Source organism: Dipodomys spectabilis, unplaced genomic scaffold, assembly GCF_019054845.1.
Source record: "Dipodomys spectabilis isolate Male_0828 unplaced genomic scaffold, ASM1905484v1 ptg000066l, whole genome shotgun sequence".
In the NCBI taxonomy this organism is placed as follows: domain Eukaryota; kingdom Metazoa; phylum Chordata; class Mammalia; order Rodentia; family Heteromyidae; genus Dipodomys; species Dipodomys spectabilis.
The window spans coordinates 5136281-5157111 of record NW_024870743.1 but is presented as its reverse complement, the minus strand read 5'-3'; the positions used below and the strand labels follow the sequence as shown (position 1 = coordinate 5157111).

The window sequence follows — 20831 nt, the reverse complement described above, 5'->3', positions numbered from 1 at the left end:
ATAGAAAAAACAGTGCAAAATGCACATTAAATTTTTGTCATGTTAGCATGAAAGAAAACAAGGGAAGTGGGCTGGGAATATGGCTTAGTGGTAGAGTGCTTGCCTAGCATGCATGAAGCTCTGGGTTCAATTCCTCAGTACCACATAAACAGAAAAAGCCGGAAGTGGTGCTGTGGCTCAAGTGGTAGAGTACTAGTCTTGAGCAAAAGTAGTTCAGAGACAGTGCCCAGGCCCTGGGTTCAAGCCGTGGGACTGGCAAAAACAAAACAAAATGAAAACAAGGGAACTGTAAGTGGAGAAAATATGTCACTGTCATGGAAAATCATCCTGAAGTTCATTGTGAATGGTAAATGACTGAAATCACACAGACACCAGGTCACAGGCTCTCAACAGCTGCTGCAGTGCAGTTCCAGGCCATGGCTCTGGGTGGCAGGAAAAGCCTGATGAAGCCCAAGCCATTGGCCGAGCCAAGGGCTCACAGACCTTAAATACTGAAAACAGGACGTGTCCACTCTGGCTTTAGCTGGTCTCTCCCTCTCTCTCTCCCGTGGGTTTTTGAATTGGTGCTCATATGCTGGCTGATGGGTTTGAGGCATATTCTAGAACTGTGGCCATATCCTGCATTCCGTGTTTGGTACTTTAGAGGTCCTAGGGTTCATTTGAGTAGTCCTTTGTTTCAGTTGGTTCATTTTCTATTTGCTTTATGGCTGGATTAGGGCCTGAACTCAGGTCCTCTGGCTTGCTGGCAAGTGCTCTACCACTTGAACTAACTTTCCATTTGCTTTTAGTTTTCTAGGTAAGATCTTGTGACTAAACTTGGGCCATCCTCAGATGGTGGTTCTCCTATCTCTGCCTCCCCACAAGCTGGATTATAGGTGTTTGCTGTTTTACTCTGCCCTTTCTGAGATAGGCTCACTAACATTTTTGTCTAGGCTGGCCTCAGCCCATAATCCTATCATATCCTCTTTGAAAGTATGTGGGATTACAGACATATATCACTGTACTCAGCACTAGCTGGATAGTTTTAAAATGTAAATAAATAACCTTATGTCCAAAAAATATCATTATTTTCCTAAAGTAAAAATGGGATGTTTCTAAAAATACCGAATCCTGGCCTCATTAAAATAAAGGTAAATTTCATTTATATGTGAAGTATGTTTTTTATTTCAGTTGTAAGTATTTGCATGCAATTTCCCTCTAAACAAAAAGCTAGAAATAGGATTTTCCCTGTGAGAGTGGAAGGAAAGGACTGTGATAAACTTGTTTCTATGAAGAGTTTGGCAGTAGAATCATGGAGCAGGGATGTTTTGCCTTTCAGGATAAGCAGCTTGCCGACCATCTCCGCTTTGAAATTTAATGGCGCCTTGACTATGGCTGTTGGGACGTCCACGGGGCAGGTAAATGTTGAAGCTGAACACCTGACCACAGTTTAGAGGCAAGCTTGGGAAATCAGTATGAAGAGAAAGTGAGGAGCACCTCTTTGGGCCAGAATGCAGAGGGTGGTCCAGAAAGCTGGGGGCTTCTATGCCTCAGTGCTTGGGCTGAGGCACCAGGGAAATATAGCTACCATGGGGAATCCTTAGACACCCTTTTTTTTTTTTTTTTTTTGAGACAGAGTCTTACTATGTAGCCTAGGCTGGCCTAGAACTCACTACATTGCCTAGGCTGAGTTCAGATGTTTTTTCCCCCACCTTTGGGGCCTGTCCTGGGGCTTGAGCTTAGGGTCTGGGTGCTGTCCTTGAGCTTTTTTGTTCACAGCTAGCACTCTACCTTTTGAGCCATAGCTCCAGTACCATTTTTTTTTTTTTTTGTCATTTATTGGAGATAAGTGTCTTACAGACTTTCCTGCCTTGGATGGCATTGAACCGCTGTCCTCAGATCTCAGTTTCCTGAGTAGGTAGGATTACAGACGTGAGCCACTAGGGCCCAGCTGGGTTCAGACTCTTGACCCTCCTGTCACGTATTCTCTTCATAGGCTTGTAGAACAGCATTTTCCAGAGTGTACAGAACAGAATTGTGTTTTCAAGACAGTTTAGAATTCTGCCAGGTTCCTCCTCTTGGAGGTTCAGTGTGTTTATTAAATGTATATTGAAAGCTCTGAGAGTTCCTGCAGACAAGATTTGTGTGTATGAGGCACCTTTACCCACATAAGCATTGTAACTGCATCCCAGGCATGAGTGGTCAGCAGAACTGCGTTAGCTAAGTGCTAGTCTGGGAGTCTTTCTTCCCTTCTTTCCTACACAAAGCTCACATCCTTGTAAGTTTGCCCTAAGCCCACAAGAGGTCTGAGGGCTGCCTGAGTAGACCTACCTGTGTCATCTTGTCTCCTGGGACTCAGTCCTAGCTTTCCAAGCTCCCTTGCCTCATGACCAGGGTCAGAAGAGATGCCCTTTTCCCCACTTGCCACAGCCTTCCCAGCATGCCCGTCCCATGCCTGCCAGGACTGAATCTCAGGGGCCCTTCCTTCCCATTGATAACTGGTTGCCAGGACAATGCCTGGTACCTAGTAGGCCCTCTGTGTATATTTATGAAATAATAGAGCCATGCTCATGTGTGTAATCCTAGCTACTCAGGAGACTAAGATCTGAGGATCATAGTTAGAAGCCAGCCATAAATAGTCAAATTCTTATGGACTTTCCTTTCCCTTTCTTAGTATGAATCCATAGTACCTTGGTGTGCTTAAACAATTACAGAGTTGAATTCATGAAACTGTATTCTAAGAATAGTTGAATAGCTTTCTAGGGCATGGCTGACTCTAGAATAGACATCAGCACCTGAGTCAGGGTTTCCCTGTGCCCATGCAGTTACTGGCACAACTGCAGCCATTTTTCTTTTAATGGTTTCTTGTTAAGGTATTTGTTTAAATAAAAGTAACTTTTTTTGTTTTTTAGGTTTTACTTTATGATCTTCGGTCTGATAAGCCATTGCTGGTTAAGGATCACCAATATGGGCTGCCCATTAAGTCAATTCATTTCCAGGACTCACTAGATTTGATTTTGTCTGCAGACTCCCGAATTATCAAAATGTGGAATAAGAACTCAGTATGTATTTTTTTCTTTGAAGTTACTTCCTTTCTTATTTGCATTTGTTCCACATGTACCTTGTCTTGATATTGCCCCTTCTGGAGTTATATGGGATCTTGAAAGATACTGTGTTGTGCCTGGGAAAGTGGCTCAGTGACGGAGTGCTTGCCTTGCATGCATGAGGCCCTGGGTTTGATTCCTCAGCACCACATAAGCAGAAAAGCCAGAAGTGACACTGTGGCTCAAGCGGTAGAGCACTAGCCTTGAGCTGAAGAGTGCAGGGAAGTTCCGAGGCCCAGAGTTCAGGCCCCACTACTGACAAAAAAAAAATACTGTGTCAACATCTGTGACATACATAGGTATATGCATAGCTCGGATACTGAGTATCCATTTGAGAACTTGGCAGGAAGTCAGTTAAGTATTTGTTTGAAGTAGTCATGATCCTCTTCCTGTTAAGAAGTTTTCCTAATTTGCTAATACTGGCCTGCATGTTAGATGCTGAGTTTGAAAAGAAAACTATAGTTTGAAAGCAGCTGTCCCTGAGAACTGCCAGGGTCTTATGTGTCTCACAGTCTGTGAGGGTTTTCATGAGCTACTAGTTCTTTCCATATCAGACATCCCAGTTTCAAACCTTTTCCTCTCAAACAAGTGGATTTTAGAGAGAACATCATTATAATAATCTCTTAAAATATTGTTCTTGAAAGTAGAACTAAGAGTATTTTGATGTTCCCTCAAGTCTGTCATTTAAAATATAACAAAAATCTCATTTTGCTAGTTTTAGTTCACCTTTGGCCTTTCATATTTAATTGGAAGCTTAGAATATTTAAAAAATTTTATTTCCAATTAATAAAATAATTGTGAATTTTCATACCTATAAGTTTTCTTTTTGCTTTTTTTCAAAGTGTCACTTAAAACCTTTTGTGTCTGAGATGAAAGTGGCTAGAAGGCCTAGAGACGTCATTGTCACTTGATAGCTGGTGCTGGTCTGTTATTGGCCTGCTGTGATCAGGGCACAAACCGGGGCAGTGCTGTCATGGCCCAGACACATGTAGTCACTTCTGCCTTGCCAGCATTACTTTGAAATTTTTCCCTTTAGCTCCAGAACTATCGGAAAAGGCTTGAAACTGGGATGTCTGATGTGGAAAGAACTGGTAGCTCATGAAAACTCTCACAGACTGTGAGACAGATAAGACCTTGGCGGTTCTCAGGGACAGCCGCTTTTAAACGATTCTTGGAAGAATTACCCCTAATGATTGCCCAGGAATTGACTTTGCTAGCTGCTTTATGAGGTTGGCGTTTGAAGGTTTTGAGGGCTCTCAAAAGATTCAGGGTTTCTTACACAAGGATTTTCCTGCTCATTTTCTGGCAGTCTGGACTAATTTATGTTTATTTTCAATAATGTAAGTGCATATATATATATATTTAAATTATTTATTGTTGCTGTTAAGGTGATATACACAGGGGCTGCCATTTCTTAAGTCAGATAATGAGTACTTTTTTCTTTCTTTTTTTTAATCGGTCATGGGTCTTGAACTCTGGGTCTGGGTACTGTTCCTCAGCTCCTCAGCTCAAGGCAAGTGCTCTACCACTTGAGCCACAGTACTACTTCTGGAAGGTTTACTGGTGGTTTATTGGAGGTAAGAGTCTCCAGGATTTTCCTGCCCAGGCTGGCTTTGAACCATGATCCTCAGATCTCGGCCTCCTGAGTAGCTAGGATTACAGGCATGAGCCACTGGCACCTAGCTTGAGTACATTTCTTTTGGGCAGTGTCACCCCTTCCTCCATTCTCCATATATTTTTATTATTTAAAATTTATGAAGGGGGCTCAATGGTAAAGTGCTTGCCTTGCATGCATGAGGCCCTGGGATTGATTCCTCAGCACCACATAAGCAGAAAAAAAGCCGGAAGTGGCACTGTGGCTCAAGTGGTAGAGCTCGAGACATGAGCTGAAGAGCTGAGGGACAGTGCCCAGGCCCAGAGTACAGGCCCCACAACCGACAAAAAATAAATAAATAAATTTTATACACACACACACACACACACACACACACACACACACACGTATATAAAATACTGGTAAGAAGAATTTAGTGTATCTAACGGTAATGCTGCAATCAGTTCGGATACATACATTCGTATCTTTTAATGGCTGTGTTTTCTATAATAAGGACCATAATGAAGTTACAGAATTGCTTTCTCTTGTTGCTTGCTGTTATAGTTGCCTTTCTTCTTCCTTCCTTTTCCATTTTCCTACTTCTTGTTTCTGTGAAACTTGAGAAGGGAGGTAGCTGCCTGAGTTTCTCTATGTTGACTAGACCTTGGCTGCTGTTTTGTATGGAGCATGACTGAGCCTGCTGCCTGAGCTCTAGCTCTTCTCCCCTCTCCACTGGGAGCTCACCTGTCCTGATATCAGCCTCTAATAATGACTTATTACTGCAAGAGCTGGCAGGACTTGTCTGCAGGTCTGCTTGAAACCATCAAGCTATTAATTGTCACAATGAATTATATTTTGCTATTTTGTTTTTCTTACGACAAAATACTTCCTCTTGCCCAACATCTAGATGGCTTGGGTTTTTTTTTTTTTAATGGCTTGCTTTCCTTGTTTTTGTTTTGTTTTGTTTTTTGGGTCCGGTCGTGGGGCCTGAACTCTGGGCCTGGGTGCTGTCCCTCAGCTCTTCAGCTCAAGGCTAGCGCTCTACTACTTGAGCCACAGCGGCACTTCCTGCTTTTTTCTTTTTTACTTATGTGGTGCTGAGGAATCGAACCCAGGGCCTCATGCGTGCAAGGCAAGCGCTCTACCACTGAGCCACCTTCCCAGCCTCACTTTCCTTGTTTTTATCTTGTCATCTTTCTCCACACCCACCTTATTTTCTGTCTTTGTGTGTGTGTGTGTGTGTGTGTGTGAGAGAGAGAGAGAGAGAGAGAGAGAGAATTGCTAGGACTTGAACACAGGGCCTTGCTCAGGCTTGGCAGGTACTAAGCCACTGAGCCACATCCTCAGCTCCTTCATAGGCACTGTGTTGATCCTGCTACACGTGTGGCAAGTGTCCATGTTTACCATGTCGGCCATCTTTTCTTCTCAGTTCATTTGAGTTAAGTTAAATCCTTATAAGTCACAGGTTATGCACATTTTATTGCTGATTTACAGCTTGTTTTAACTTTATCCTTTTGCGCCATGTAGCCATTACCTTCAAAACTGAGGTTTTTTTTTTTAACCTGTTTTTTGTCTTTTTTGCTTTTTTAATTTTTTTTATTAGTTATCTCTTGTTCTTGGGCCCTTAGTTTCTTCACCTCTCAAGTGAAAATATTTGATAACTTGCTAAGACAAATTATCTGAGTTTTTTAAATATATAAGTTCTTTCAGTTAGTTCTTTATTGGGTATTTTTTCCCAGCTCATTTTTTTTGTTTGTTTTTGCTTGAACTCAGGGTCTGGGCACTGTCTCTGAGCTTCTTTTGTTCGGGGCTAGCACTCTGTCACCTGAGACCACAGCACCACTTCCAGCTTTTTCTGTGTACGTGGTGCTAAGGACTCGAACCCAGGGCTTCATGCATGCAGGGCAAGTACTCTACCACTAGCCAAATTCCCAGCCCAGCTTTTTTATTTTTAATGTAGCAGTAGGTAACTGACTTACATCTCCAGTTTATTTATATGACATTTCTAAAAGCAGTCTGTCTTTATGCTAATAGTTTATTTCTGCTTACTATTTTAGGGGAAAATATTTACTTCTTTGGAGCCAGAGCATGACCTTAATGATGTATGCCTCTATCCCAACTCAGGTATGCAATAGGAGCAAATGATTGTTTATGAGATAAATGTCCACCATATATTTTGGGATTTTAAAGTAATTTGACTTCTTAAGATAGATTTTGACTTGGTCAGGACAATTCTTGGCTAGTTTATGTACCTGGGAGGATAAAGAACAGGAAGTGGTGTGGATGATTCAGAAAAAGGCACTCAGAGTGACTCAGGCAGTCCTCAGGCTGCCTCGCTATTAGTAGAAAGTAGTAACAGTGTCTGGTAGGTGGCAAGTGAGATGCTATTCTGGTGTGTGCTTCAGCTCCTTTAGATGCTTAGTAACAGTGTGTGGAAATAGAAGCTGTGGGCTTGGAGGAGGCTGGACTCGCTTGATAATACACAGATGGCTCATGAAGCCCTGGGCTGTGCCATGGTCTATGCAACATGCTTTCAAATCACACCATGGTTTCTAACTAACAATACATTCAGAGCGAATCTGAAGAATTTGAAGGTGTAGGAGAACAATAGCAGTTCCTGCTGTTCAGTGTGCTCTGAGGACAGACACATCCCAGCACTTATGTGAGGGATGTGAGAGTCATGTCTTGTACATGCAGGTGGCAGTGCGGCATGAGAGGAGTGCTTTAATCAGGGTGCTGAGACGGGAACATGGAGGATTTCCCTGCCTTGTGTTTGGAGCTTTGAATGAGGTTATGTTAGATGGAGTTGGGTGATGTGATCCACAGAGACAACAGCTTTGGGAAAGCTGGAAGCTGTGGTGGCTCTGAGGGAGCTGAGGTGGGAAGGTGGGTGGGGCTAGCTTGTGATAGAGGTCTGGGAAGGTTGTGTCTGTCTGTGTGGCCTTAGACTCTTGTCAAAAACTCAAATGTGGAAAGAGTGGATTGGTTTGGAAGTAAAATGATGAGGGAAGTGTTATTCCAAGTTGGGATATTGAACACAGTAGTAGAGTAGGCATGGAGAGAAAGCTGGCAGTTTTCTGTTTTAGTATTTGGAGGTGATAGGTTAGTAGCAGTAGCTAGCTAAGTCTCCAACCTGGGGAGATGTCTTAAGTCCTTGGCCTTTTCAGGGTACAGGGTAAGGGCTGGAAAAATGTCCTGACATGGTTCCCAGGTAACTGCTGCAGCATGCCCAGCGTTTACCGCAGAGCCTCCCCCTGGGAGCTGTCTGGTGCATTGTGGTACATGTGGTCTTGAGGTAAGCCATGTGCAGAAGAAAGTGTTAAGATAGGTAAATAGAGATTATCTCAGGATAAGTAAGAGAGAATGAGATCACCAGAGGGAATTGTGGGGAGCAGGAAGGGCAGAGTGCAGGAGCTGGTTCATTTAGAGGGAGATAGAGAAGGAGCCAGTGGAGAAACCTGGAAATGAACAGAATAACCTTGGTTAGGAGATAGTGTGTTTGGAGGTTAGTGGGGGCTTACTCAGAAGTGTTAAGCATATAGCACTTGAGGTCAGGAGAACTGAGACTTACTTAATGCTGTGTTGTTAATCTGAGTGTTACAGTGTGAATTTATCATTTGTCTTTTGTGTGCGTGCATGTGCGCGCGCTGATCTGGGGCTTGAACGGCTTAGGCACTGTCCCTGAGCTGTGTCTTTTTTTTTTTTGGCTCAAGGCTGTACTCTACAACTTGAGCTACAGCTCCACATATGGCTTTTTTGGGTGGATAATTGAACATAAAAGTCTCGTGAACTTTCCTGCCCAAGCTAGCTTTGAACTGCAATCCTGTCTCAGCCTCCTGAGTAGCTAAGATTACAGGCATGAGCTACCAGCACCTGTCTTCATTTGTCTTTTTGTAACCCTGTGTAGTCAGTGGCCCAAGGGTATTCTTTTTGTTTTTGGTTCCTTTTCTGTCCTTATTCTTCTTAGGAAATCAGAGCAGTTGAGTAATTTATCAGAGTTGGTTACCTGGCTGTGTATGGCAGTAACTTAATTTGAACCTTCTCTTTTTTTGGTGTTGGTCCTGGGGCTCTGAGCTGAGGATCTAGGCACTGTCACTGCCTCTAGCACTCTACCACCTGATCCATAGTCTCACGTCTAGCTTTTTTGATGGTTAATTGGAGATAAGAGTCTCGTGGACTTTCCTGTCCAGACTGACTTCAAACCTCTGTCCTCAGATCTCAATCTCTTGAGTAGCTAGGATTATAGGCATGAGCTCATAGCTTACAACTTTCTTTGAGTGGGGGCTGGAAGCATGACTCAAGTGGTAAAGTGCCGGCCTTGCAAGCACAAGGCCCTAAGTTCAATTTCTAGTACTGTCAACAAAAGAACCTTCCTGGTGAACAAATGCAGTCATTCATATATACTATGTGGAAAATGACATGTAACTTGTAGGCAGGGATGGGAAGAGGAAACTGGGGGAAAGTAAAGGAAGGGTTAACATTGTCCACAAAAAGAATTGTACTCAATATCTGACTTATGAAATGATAGCCCCTCTGTATAACACCTTAATGATAACAATAAAAAAATTTTTTAAAGCCTTCCTGAAAAGGATTCTTTTTAGTTACCTGCCACTAGAGCGGTGTAAGGAGGAGAGTGACTGGGAGGAAAGCCACTAGAGACAGCATTGTTTGTGAAAGTCTAAAACTCTCATGCTGAGGATGCATGAAGTCAGATCTTGGATGGATGGTTCAGGATGCTATGGTGCTAGCAGGGGTATGGAAAGGGCCTGAAATGGGGTCTGGGTCGCAGAGGGGTGGTGAAGCAGGAGCTCAGGTTGGAGTAGGAGTGCTGACTTTCACGTCCTCACCCTTCCCTTCCTCCTCCCATATGATAATGATGTCCAGGATCAGGCCAGTGATCTTGTAGCATGTCCCTCTCCTGCATATGTGTGACTACTCCTCACGGTGTCCTTTAGCTTGTCATCTACTTGGCAGTTGATGGAAAATAGTAGGTATAACTTAATTAAGTTGAAGTTAAACATTTCAGGTAAGAATAATGCCAGGCTGCTTGACTCTGTATATGAGATCTCTTCACAGCCATTTTCCCCCAGTTGGTGAGGGTATGTTTGGTTTGTTTTGATAAGGGTCTATTATGAAGTAGAGCATTCTAGAAAGGAACTCTTTTAGGAGTGGCATTTCAGACAGGCACACCTTGCTGTCAGATAATTTATACAAAGTGGTCAACTGTACACAAGCCTGCCTAGTATTTATTCCACGAAGTGGTGATACAGTTGAGGTAGCCAAGGTGCCACCTTGGTGCTGGCACAGAGGTGCCAGCCTGGGCCTTCTCCATGGCCCTGCCAGGTGTGGTAGCTCCATAGGCTTTGCTCTTCCCTTGCTTTGCCACACCTTTCCCTTTCCACTGTGTTTTAGGCTTAATCACTAAGTGCTTAATCATATTTTAGAAAAGCTAAAACCTCCTTTATCTGCTCACTTGCTCATTTTGGAACAATTAAAGCCTAATCATCACAGTTGTTTTGTAATGTTTTTCTAATAGCAAGCCTGCTCAGAATATTGAGAACTGATTCCTTCCTGGCTCATTTTATGGGTCTGCTCTTGCTAATTGCCCAGCCCCTTTGTGCAGCCTTCACATGCCCAGCCCCTGCTCTGCAGGTCAGGGCACTTGAAGAGTCAGCATGGCTCAGTGACAGGTGTATACCAGCCTTACGGCACAGGAAGCTGATAAAGCTTCCATGTGCCAGAGTCCCATCTAGCCCTATGCATGCAGGGTCAGTGGTTCCAGAACCAGCCAGCGGTAGAAACAACAGAGATGGGCTTAGGACTCAAGGCTTACTTCAGGCTTAATTATGCCCCTTTCTCCATCCCTTTCCTCAGTTTTCTCATCCACTTTCCAAGGCTATTGGAGACTGCCTATGCTATGACATGCATAACAGCTTTAGTCTCTCTCAGCATCCTCTAACTATAGGGAAAACTGAGATGATTTACAGACATCCTTGGTGCCTGGCTGTAAATTCACATGCTTTACTTCAGTCACAAGCTATATGTGGGCCAGGCGTGTTCCCCCTGTCCCTGGCCTTCTCTTCTCACAGTGTGTCTGCCCTGAGCTGTACAAGGCAGTAACTGTTACTAGGAAAGTGATCAGAGTTGAATGGCTGCGCAGATTCCTAAGTGTCCCTCAATTTCTGCATCTCAGCCTGGTAACTGGGAGTTCTCCGTGAGTGGGAGTGCCCTAGAGCCCTCAATGAGTCCTTGGTCTTGAAACTCACCCACCCGAGTACTGATGTGCACATTTCTGGGAGGCGTTGATTTATCACATCTCTGTCACTGTGTTATGACCCATGCAGTGTTCTGTACACTGTGCCAAGGAGGACTGGCTCATCCCAGCATGTGCTCCTTTACTCGGGATGCTCATATTTTTTTCCCTTTAAAAGTTATGGTTCTCTGAGTGCTGATGGCTCAGACCTGAAATCCTAGCTACTCAGGAGACTTAGGTCTGAAGGTTGTAGTTTGAAGCTAGCCTGGGCAGTAAAGTCCTTGAGACTATCATCTCCATTTAACCACCCACCCCAAAACAAACAAACAAAAACAGGCAGTGGAACTGTGGTGCAAATTACAGAGCATTAGCCTTGAGCACAAAAGTTCGAGGCAAGTGCCCAGGCCCTGAATTTAAGCTTGATGACCCATACACACACACAAGCTATGTTTCTGTTGTGGGAATAATAAGTCACAACATTAACAGAAGTTCAAAGGAAAAAAATATTCCTAATGCTAGTCTCTTCACAAATACTATTCTCATCAGAGAAGTTCTTAACTGCATTCGTCCTGTGCTCATGTGTTTTATTTTAAATTGTACTCAGACTTGATGACCTACTTAAAAAAAAATGTACTCAACACTATCCATAATTACCTTTTATTTTGTTTTGTTTTATTTTTTGTTTTTGGGTCCGGTCATGGGGCCTGAAATCTGGGCCTGGGCACTAGCCCTCAGCTCTTTAGCTCAAGGCTAGCGCTCTACCACCTGAGCGACAGCGCCACTTCCGGCTTTTTTTCTTTTTGCTTATGTGGTGCTGAGGAATCGAACCCAGGGCCTCAGGCATGCAAGGCAAGCGCTCCACCACTGAGTCACCTTCCTAGCCCCATAATTACCTTTTGTTGCTGAGTTTGATATGTTGGAAAAAGAAAAGCTGGAAAGAAGATAAAACCAATGTTACATGTAGATGGAGAGATTTCTTCTTTTGTTGTGTGTTTTTAGCCCTTATTTACCAGTTCATTTGGTAGTGCAGGAAAGCTTTTTTATTTTATCTCAGTTGTTAGAGTCTCATAGTTTATTGGTTTGGAGTCTGTAGAATACCTTTACTCTGCCTCGCAGCTGTGAGCAAGTCGCTGAACATGCTAAGGGTGTACAGTACCCAGCACAGCGCTCCTACCCTGCTCATCTCTTCCCAGTGCTCTTCCTCATTCCTTGTTGTTATTTCTACTTAGAAACTTGTACTTCTTCTGTTTCTACTTGTATACTTTATGCATTGGGGTTTGTGAAGTTGTTTATGGTTTCAGTCCTGACCTGAGCCACTTCCATTTAGTAGCTGGCCTTATTGGTTATTGACAATACAATTAAGATCATACTACATTATAGGAAGCTGCCTTACTCTTTGTGTACGTAGATTAGAGTGATATTTATAGTGTGTTGGAAGGCCTGGCTATGTTTTCTTGTGGAAAGCTCGCTGTTCAGTGTTTGGCATTGACTTAGAGAGGACAGGCTCAGGTATGTCTTTGCTGGATTCTTGGTGGTTGTAATGTTACCACTCATTACTCCTGTAACCAGGACTGAGGCACTTGGAGACGTGTCAGCAGTACTGTCAGGAGAGACTGAAGTTCAGTTATAAAGTGTTTTTGGTCACCATGACCTCAAATACCAAGTAATCATTTAAACAATGTCTTTCCAGGCTGGAAAAAGGGCTGAGGTAAAAGATTTTGCAGAGACTACATACTGCTATGAAAAAATGGCTCTGATTTTTATTTCTCTTTAATTTGGACACATCTTCTTGCATTTCCAGACTTTATTAAGTGTTTCGGGATGATTTTATGGTATGTAGATGAGTTTTTTAGTGATTTCCTGATGTTGGGTCAGGATTAGCTTATACTTTTGAGTTATGAGCAACAATGCTAATTGATCTCATTCATTGGCATTTTACTTTTGCAAATACCACCTTTTTTTTTTTTTACAGGCTTTTGTATTAACAAAAGGAAGGATAGCAAAAAATACTTTTAAAAGTCAGAATCAAATCATAGTCCTTATCATTTGGTATGTTTATGATTATGTAATCTGATAATCTAAAGATGATCTTCTTGAATTCTTCTTATTTTGTATACAATTTTGTTGATATGTGAAAGTCTCTAGAAATGAGTTCTTGAGTCTGAATTTAACTGTAATCACTTCCCCTTGCTCATTACTAAGGCATCAGTCCCTTTGAGAATTAGTCTTATAATCATTAAAACAGAGATCATATTAGTTCTTCTATTATTCATTCATTTGGGGGAGGGGTACAGCACTGGGATTTGAACTCAGGGCCTTGTGCTTGCTAAGCAGGCACTTTACCATGATACTGGTTTAGAGTTTGTTGCATGTCCTCTAAAGAAATATTTGCAAATGCTCAGCATATTATCAATGATCAGATGTTTGCTGATTTCAGTTTTGGGCAGTCCTGGGGTTGTTTGAGCTTGGATCTTGGGCTTGCTAGAAAGTCACTCTACCACTTGATCCATGTCCCAACTACTGATTCTAGTTTACTTTGAAGGCAGCTGTCCGGAACAGAAGCCACTAGAAACCTGACAGAACATCAACATCTTGTCACCAACATTGGAGTTGCCTCCGAAAACTTGGGGGAAGGAGTTTGTTATAAAAGAGGCAGAGAAAGAGACCAACACTGAGGCCTGTAATACTCTGAGATTGAAGAGTTAAGCATTAAAGAATAATAGCTCTCTAGTTTGTTTGCATGTATGAAAATAGAACAAGGAAACCTGTTGCAATTGTTTAGGAATAGGGAGGAGGAAGAGAGAGTGCTAGAGGGGTGAAATTGATTGGAATCCATTGTATACATATGAGCAAATGTCCAAATGCACCTCCTCCCTTGTACAACTATGTATGCTAATTTTTGAAAAGATACTAGGTTGCTGTTGTTACTGGGAACATAGGGAATCTTTTATTGCAAGTCAGAAAATTGTTACAGTGCCCACTCTGTGGAGACTAACTGCTCTGTTGGTTCATTCTCAGGAAGGAATGGTCATATAATATTACAAGGCTGTTCAGTTCCATGTGCAGCTCCACATGGATTCTCCTGTATCTTTTCTTTTCCTAGTCAGGTGCAAATATTTGGAATTTGCCTTGACATTTTATGGGAAACACTTTATCTTGGTTTTTTGATTCCTGTTCCAAAGAAGGAAGACTTTCTTCTTAACTTCCTCATGATTAGTCTGATAAAATAGTTCCCACAAACTACATCTGTCCATAAGTTTGTTTCCAAGCTAAACTTTCTCAAACTTCACAAAGATCAGTACAGCCTGGGTGTTTCACATCCAACTCAATGGGAGATTGCTGTTTCCATGACTGAAGACTCATCTAGAGAGCCAGGGACTAAACCCCAAGATGGGGCTCCAGAGACCCCGCCTCCAGACTCAGCTCTTCTGGTTACTGACTGCTGAGCAACTCAAACATTGTAACATGTAAAACAGAAAGAGTGCTTTTCTTCTTCCTACCTGTTTACTGTTTTCATTGTGTTTGTTTTTAGGAATGCTTCTTACTGCCAATGAAACTCCCAAGATGGGCATCTATTACATTCCGGTAAGAAACCAAGTGGGAATTACAGTAAAGTAGGTCAGGTGAAAATAGTGTATTTTTGATTGATTGCATTGATATTTTATTTCTTCGGTTTCCATGTGGCATGGGGTAGTCATAGCAGACTTGCTTGCAGGAGGACTTTGCTTCCTGGAACCAGTGTAGCTAAACATTATATTATGGGAAGCCATTTGGTAGCATGTTGAAAACGGACATTAAGCTGGGCACCGGTGGCTCACACCCGTAATCCTAGCTACTCAGGAGGCTAAGATCTGAGGATTGCAGTTCGAAGCCAACCCGGGCAGGAAAGTCCCCGTGAAACTATTTCCAGTTAATCACTCAAAACCAGAAGGGATGCTGTGGCTCAAGTGGTAGAGCGATAGCCTTGAACACAGAGAGGCTCAGGGACAGTGCCCTGGCCCTGAGCTGAAGCCCTACAACTGACAATAACAACAGCAAAAGAGCATTAAAATTATTATTTATTCTTCAGATATACACTTGTTTTTTCCCAAGTATTTTAGAACTTATCAGTTATTGATTTTAAGTCTAAATCTAAAATAGATATCTCGTATTCTTCTTCTTATCTCACTGTAGGTTGTTTCTTTTAAGAACAAATTACATAGGAAGCGAACTTGTTGAGATAAACGTGATTAATCATTGGTGATACTTAGTTGACTATCTTATTTTTCCCTCCTTAAGAGTTTCTCTCCCCACTCCAGCCCCTTGCCGAGTGCTGGGGGTGTGTCCCAGACCTGGCACATGCTGTAGCACTGAGCCACAACCCTAGTCCTTAAGGACTTCTGTTGGGCTAGAGACAGCTCAAGTGGTAGAACATTGCCTTGCCTGGTATCTGCAAAGCCTCAAATTCCACCTCTAGCACCAACAACCCAAAATCTTTGGTGCCAGAAGCTTTCCATCTTTATCAATTAGTTTGTGTTAGGAAAGAAAAGAGGAGAAATGCAATCTCCTAAGCCAAAAAAGAGAACTTCATATTGCCATCAGATTATTTGTCTGAGATTAGGGGAGAAGAAAGGTGGGTGACCTAGATCAGAACTTGGGGAGGTAAACTCTGTCAGACTTCAGCTATGAAAGTAGCTCAATTATGTGTATATTTCCAAAAACATGGTCTGCCTTAGGATACAGCTCTCTGATCTTAGCAAACTGATATTGATATACTTTGTAATATTTCTTTTGATTTTTAGTAAAATGAAGGTCATTCAAACAAAACTTTTGTGTTGTTGTTGTTTTCCTCCTTTTTCCCTAGAAAAGATCCTGCTTCTGTATTCCTTTCAGTGTACATCTTCCCTTGAATTCATTGATTAGTAAATACTTTTTGTTTCATCATCTGTGTGTCAGGAGCTGCGCTGTGTGTGGCAAGTGTCCTGGTGTATAAGGCATTACTGTTGGGACTGCTGGGGGTTGAAAATCATTTCAGTTCAGTACCATAACCACTATACGAAGAGAGAGGAGGGGTGCTCCAAGAGTGAACAGGATGCTCAGTCCTTTCACCCAGCACTGTGTGCCAAGCTCAGGGAGATAGCAGAGCAAAAGGCACATTGAAAAGGGTCTGTGGCAGGTGTGGGTGTAGAGGACAGGGACTCTTGATGCAAGGGTCAGCAAGGACATGATAGGATCAGATCTGCCTTGTGGAGATTTTGCTTAGGCAATGCAAGGAGAATGGATTATGGGATCTGATCTGCAACAGCAAAACAGGCTGTGGTAGTTCAAGAAGGGATGGTAGTGCTCTCGTGGCCCATGCTAGGACTCTTCCTCAGTAGCATGTATTTTCTGGGTTCTGGGGAAATTTAAGAAAAGAAGTCCTCTCTGATAGGCAGTCATTTCTGAAGGACTTGTTACCCTTGACCTGCCCAGTAGGGTGTCTGAGAGGTGTTCACTCACAGGTGTAGATCACAAGAAATGCTCCCACGGGACAGAGTTCTCTAATTGTCTCTCAGTTTCCGCAAAAATCAGTGTGTCTCACCTTTATATCAGAGAAGATGGCAGTCCATCTTCCTCTAAGGGTTGCTTGATGTGTTTTTTTTAAGTTATTATTTTTTTTTATTTTATTGTGAAAATACCATACAGAGGAGTTACAATTACATGGGCAAGATAATGAGTTCATTTCTTATCAAGCATTGTTGCCTCCTCTTTATTTCCCCTTCCCATCCCTTCCCTTCCCCACCTCCCTCCACCTGGTTCCCCCCTTTCCCTCCCCCCCCCCCCCACAAAGTTGTAAAGTTCGTTTTTCGACATAACGACTTGTTTGATATGTTTTTATCTTTTCCAACTCCCAGCCAGTGTCTTGGGTCTTAACTGTCCACATTAAAGTAGGTTGAGTCTCTGGTGGGCAGGTGCAAGCCAGCAGTCTGAGGTGGAAGTCAGTGGGCGATGCAGGCTAAGAACATAGCCTGGTGTGTGGAAATAGGGTGTCTGAAACCTTACAGTGAACCCATTTTACCTGCTTGCTGGAGGCACTGGCATGGTGTAGAAGGGGAAGATGTTTAAGACTGCAAGTAGACTTGGTGATCAGTTGATATGGAGCATAAGGAGCAGGACAGACTGGTTTCAGCATGGCAAATGTTGGATGCCAATATCATTCTAAGAGGATTTTTTTTTTCTCTTGGTTGTGGGGCTTGAACTTTAGGCCTGGGTGCTGTAAGCTCAAGACTAGCTAGCACCCTATCACTTTGAATGACAGTGCACTTCTGGTTTTCTGGTAGTTAATTGGAGATAAGAGTCTCATGGACTTTGCTGCCTGGGCTGGCTTTGAACCATGATCCTCAGATCTCAGCCTCCTGAGTAGCTAAGATTATAGGCGTGAGCCACTGGTACCTGGCCGGAATTTTTTTATTGTTCTTATAAAGGTGATATATAGAAGGGTTACCATTTCATAAGTCAGATAATGAGTACATTTCTTTCTGGACAGTGTCATTCTTTCATTCACTCCTATTTTCTCAGATACACTGTTTAAATTATGTGAATATATCCATCTTATTCTCTATGTGTTACAAAAGCATAAGGACATAAAACCATCCACATTCCCATAACATTGTATCTACTATTAAGATTTGGAAGTGTCATCTTTTAGCTTACTTATATTGTTACATATGTGAAACTGTATTGTATGACAAAGTTGCATTCTGTTTTCATCAATTAACCTTAGATATATTAATGCCAAGGTATTAATCACCTGGAGCAACTGGATATGGTTGGTACCTGCCTAAGGAGGTAGAAGGATTGCAAGTTCAAGACTAGCCTGTCTATATAGCTAGACCCTGTCCCCCCTCCCCCCAAAAAAGCAGAAAAAAAGAAAAAACCCTTCTAAAATTTATTATATTTAAGTAGTTATACTAAAAGATTTAATTCAGCATTCCAGTTTATGAGTACATTGCATCTTGATCAGTGTCTTGTTTCATTATTTTCCCTCTTCTCCCTCCCCTCCCTCCTTCTTTCCTGCTTTCCTTCCTCCCTCAGTCTTCCTCAGACTCTCCTCTTGTCCACCAGGCCCAGCTTCTCCATTATATTCCATTGCCTGGCTCATGATGTGTGCTCTCTTAGTGTTAGTCACTTCTGACACTCTGGGTCCATTTCACTACTGGCCCCACCTCCAGCCCAGAATGGGTTTTGTTTTGTTTCAACTAATGGAGACTTAGATCACCGTGAGCAAGAGGGGCTGATGATAATAGCTGGTGGTGAGAAACAGCTTTCTTGACAAATGTCTGCCTGTCTCTTAAGACCCCTTCGGTCTCAGCATTGTACCTGAGATTTGACAGGAAGCTGTGAACGGAAATGTCCAGGGCTGGGAAGGTGGCTCAGTGGTAGAGCGCTTGCCTTGCATGCCTGAGGCCCTGGGTTCGATTCCTCAGCACCACATAAGCAAAAAGAAAAAAGCCAGAAGTGGTGCTGTGGCTCAAGTGGTAGAGCGCTAGCCTTGAGCTGAAGAGCTGAGGGACAGCGCCCAGGCCCAGAGTTCAGGCCCTACAACCGGACCCCCCCCCCCCCAAAAAAAAAGGAGATGTCCAGAGCCATTGCAGGCGCCTGTGCTTGGGGACCGTGTGTGTCGAGGCTCTGCTGGCCTCGGTGTCATGCTGCAGCTTGTCCTCTTGTCTCGTACTCTGGGGCTCCTTCCTGGCCTCCACAGCTGCTCTGCCGCTGTTGCACTGAGCCATGTTCTGTAGCATCACCTGTCTTCACTTGGAACTACGCTGTAAGACTCCTTCAAAGCCAAGAGAGCCCAGGGGGCTGAAAATCTGCCATTTTTCTTGAGATTTTATCAAAGCTGTGGAGCTGATATTTGGCTTGAGGTTTGTTTGAGGCCCATAGAAGCAGAGAAGTATGTGTTGATACATGATTTGTGCCAAGTTTAGGAGGTCTGAACTGATTTGTATTAACATCTTACAACTCAACTATGGAAATTCTCTTCCCTTTAGGGCTGGGCTTAAAAATGAAGACAATATAATGTTCTTTTAGCTTGTTTTTATTTGCCTTTCTACTTGATAGCATCTTTCTTGAACACTTGAAATCTTGTTTGACTAATGCCAGTCCTGGTTTATACCACTCTCTGCCGCGGACCGTGTCCCAGATGGGCTTTCTCTAGCCCTTGTCTCATTTTCTCGTTTTCTTGTGTTCTTCCTCTTTTCTCAGAGATAGGGTCCTGTTGTCTGTTTGCTTGCTTCAGAGCCCAATTCATCTGGAGCTCAAGATACTAATGCCAACAATAATTTTTCAAGTTTGGTTTTCCTCTGAAATATAATTTAATCTCAGGTTAATTCTTATAATGAATGCCTTTGACAACTTTGTAGTCTCCAGCAGGAGTCCAAGTCCCCTGTGGCACTATCTTGCAACTTAGCCCTGTGGTTAATAGTGGTGCTTCTGGGCATGCCCCCATCTCACTTCCAGCAGCGGGGGCCCTGGACCATGTGTGCCTGCATGTTTGATGTGCAGATGTATAAGCTTGAGGGGAAAATGTCCGAAGAAAACAGTTTTATTTATTTAGAAAGCTGTTTGCTTTACAAGAACAAACCTAATTCAAGTAAGGTGTATGCTTTTGTTTTTGTTTAAAACATGGCCAATTTAAGTTGCTGTAAAGATTGCATTCAGAGTTGCTAACCCAGCTTTCAGTTGTTGCACTTGCATATTTTAAAACACTATTATTTCTATTAAAATATTTTCATTATAATAATCAAGAAAACATTCTGATTAAACATTTTAGCATAAGCTTTTGGAACCAATTGCCTGATAGATAGAACAGAGTTAAAACACGAAAGATATCTAATTTGCTTCTGTTTCTAATAGGTAATGACACTTGACCTCCAGCATGATTTATTTTTTTATTTTTATTTTTTTTCCAGCATGATTTATAAAACCCACAAAACTCATCTTTAAGATAGAGGAGACTGGGTGATAGGTGTGAACCTTGTAACGTAATTTTTTTCAGTCTCACAATAGATATTATGTAGAATATTTTGTTTTTGTCGTTTTTCAGGGTTTTTTTTAAATCCTTAAAGGCCGGAAACTTGGTCTTCTCTGTCTTAAGATAACATCACATACCTGAGGTAAAATGACAAATGATGGCCTTTATCCTACAGTCTCAGGAAACAGAGTAGCAGGGAAAAGTTGGTCAGTAGTGTGGGCCAGCTTCTCCTAGACAAGTTGCTTAGTCAGACAGGCTCCCTTTTTGTGTTTGTGTGTGCCAGTACTGAGGCTTGAATACATGGTTTGCCCTCTTGCGTGACTTTTTTTTTTTTAACTCAAGGTTGGCACTCTACCACTTGAGCCACACCTCTGATTAATTGAAGCTAAGAGTCTTATGAATTGTCTGCCTGGGCTGGTTTGACCTTGATCCTCAGATCGCAGCCTTCTGGGTTGCTAGGATTACAGTTGTGAGCTACCAGCTCGCAGCTCCCCTTCTTTGTCGCCTCTGTAGTAGACAGGCCTATGCAATTCTAGTCTTAGCTGCTAGAGCCCCTCATTCTTCTGGGGGTTTTTGTTGTTGCTGCTGCTGTTTCAGTTTTTGTTAGTATAAATGGGTTTTAGGAGGCTTCACTGTGTTATTTTCATAAATCTATAAAATATACTTTGATAAAATTCATCTCCTCTACTGCCCTTTCTTAACTTTATTTTGTTTTTGAGACAGTGTGGTGCTTGGTAGCCCAGACTGTCCTGGAACTCAAGATTTTCCTACCTCAGCCTTCTGATTACAGGGAGGGAAGAATCACAGGCCCAGGCCATCACACCAGCTTCCCTGGATTTCTTCCTGTCATCTAGTTGGCCCTTCTCAGTCTCTGCTGGCTTCTCCACCTGGCATGTCCTAGGGTTGGGA

General features: G+C 42.7%; 1 protein-coding gene across 2 annotated transcripts in view; it reads left to right on the top strand.

The window, feature by feature from the left end:
• Nol10 (nucleolar protein 10) overlaps positions 1-20831 on the top strand; it is a 90836-nt gene that overhangs the window by 21066 nt on the left and 48939 nt on the right. For both annotated transcript variants that reach the window (XM_042680806.1, XM_042680805.1), the window contains exons 10-13: positions 1319-1397; positions 2892-3041; positions 6735-6801; positions 14463-14515. In XM_042680806.1, coding sequence (XP_042536740.1) covers positions 1319-1397; positions 2892-3041; positions 6735-6801; positions 14463-14515 — 349 coding nt within the window. The remainder of the gene's footprint in view (positions 1-1318; positions 1398-2891; positions 3042-6734; positions 6802-14462; positions 14516-20831) is intronic.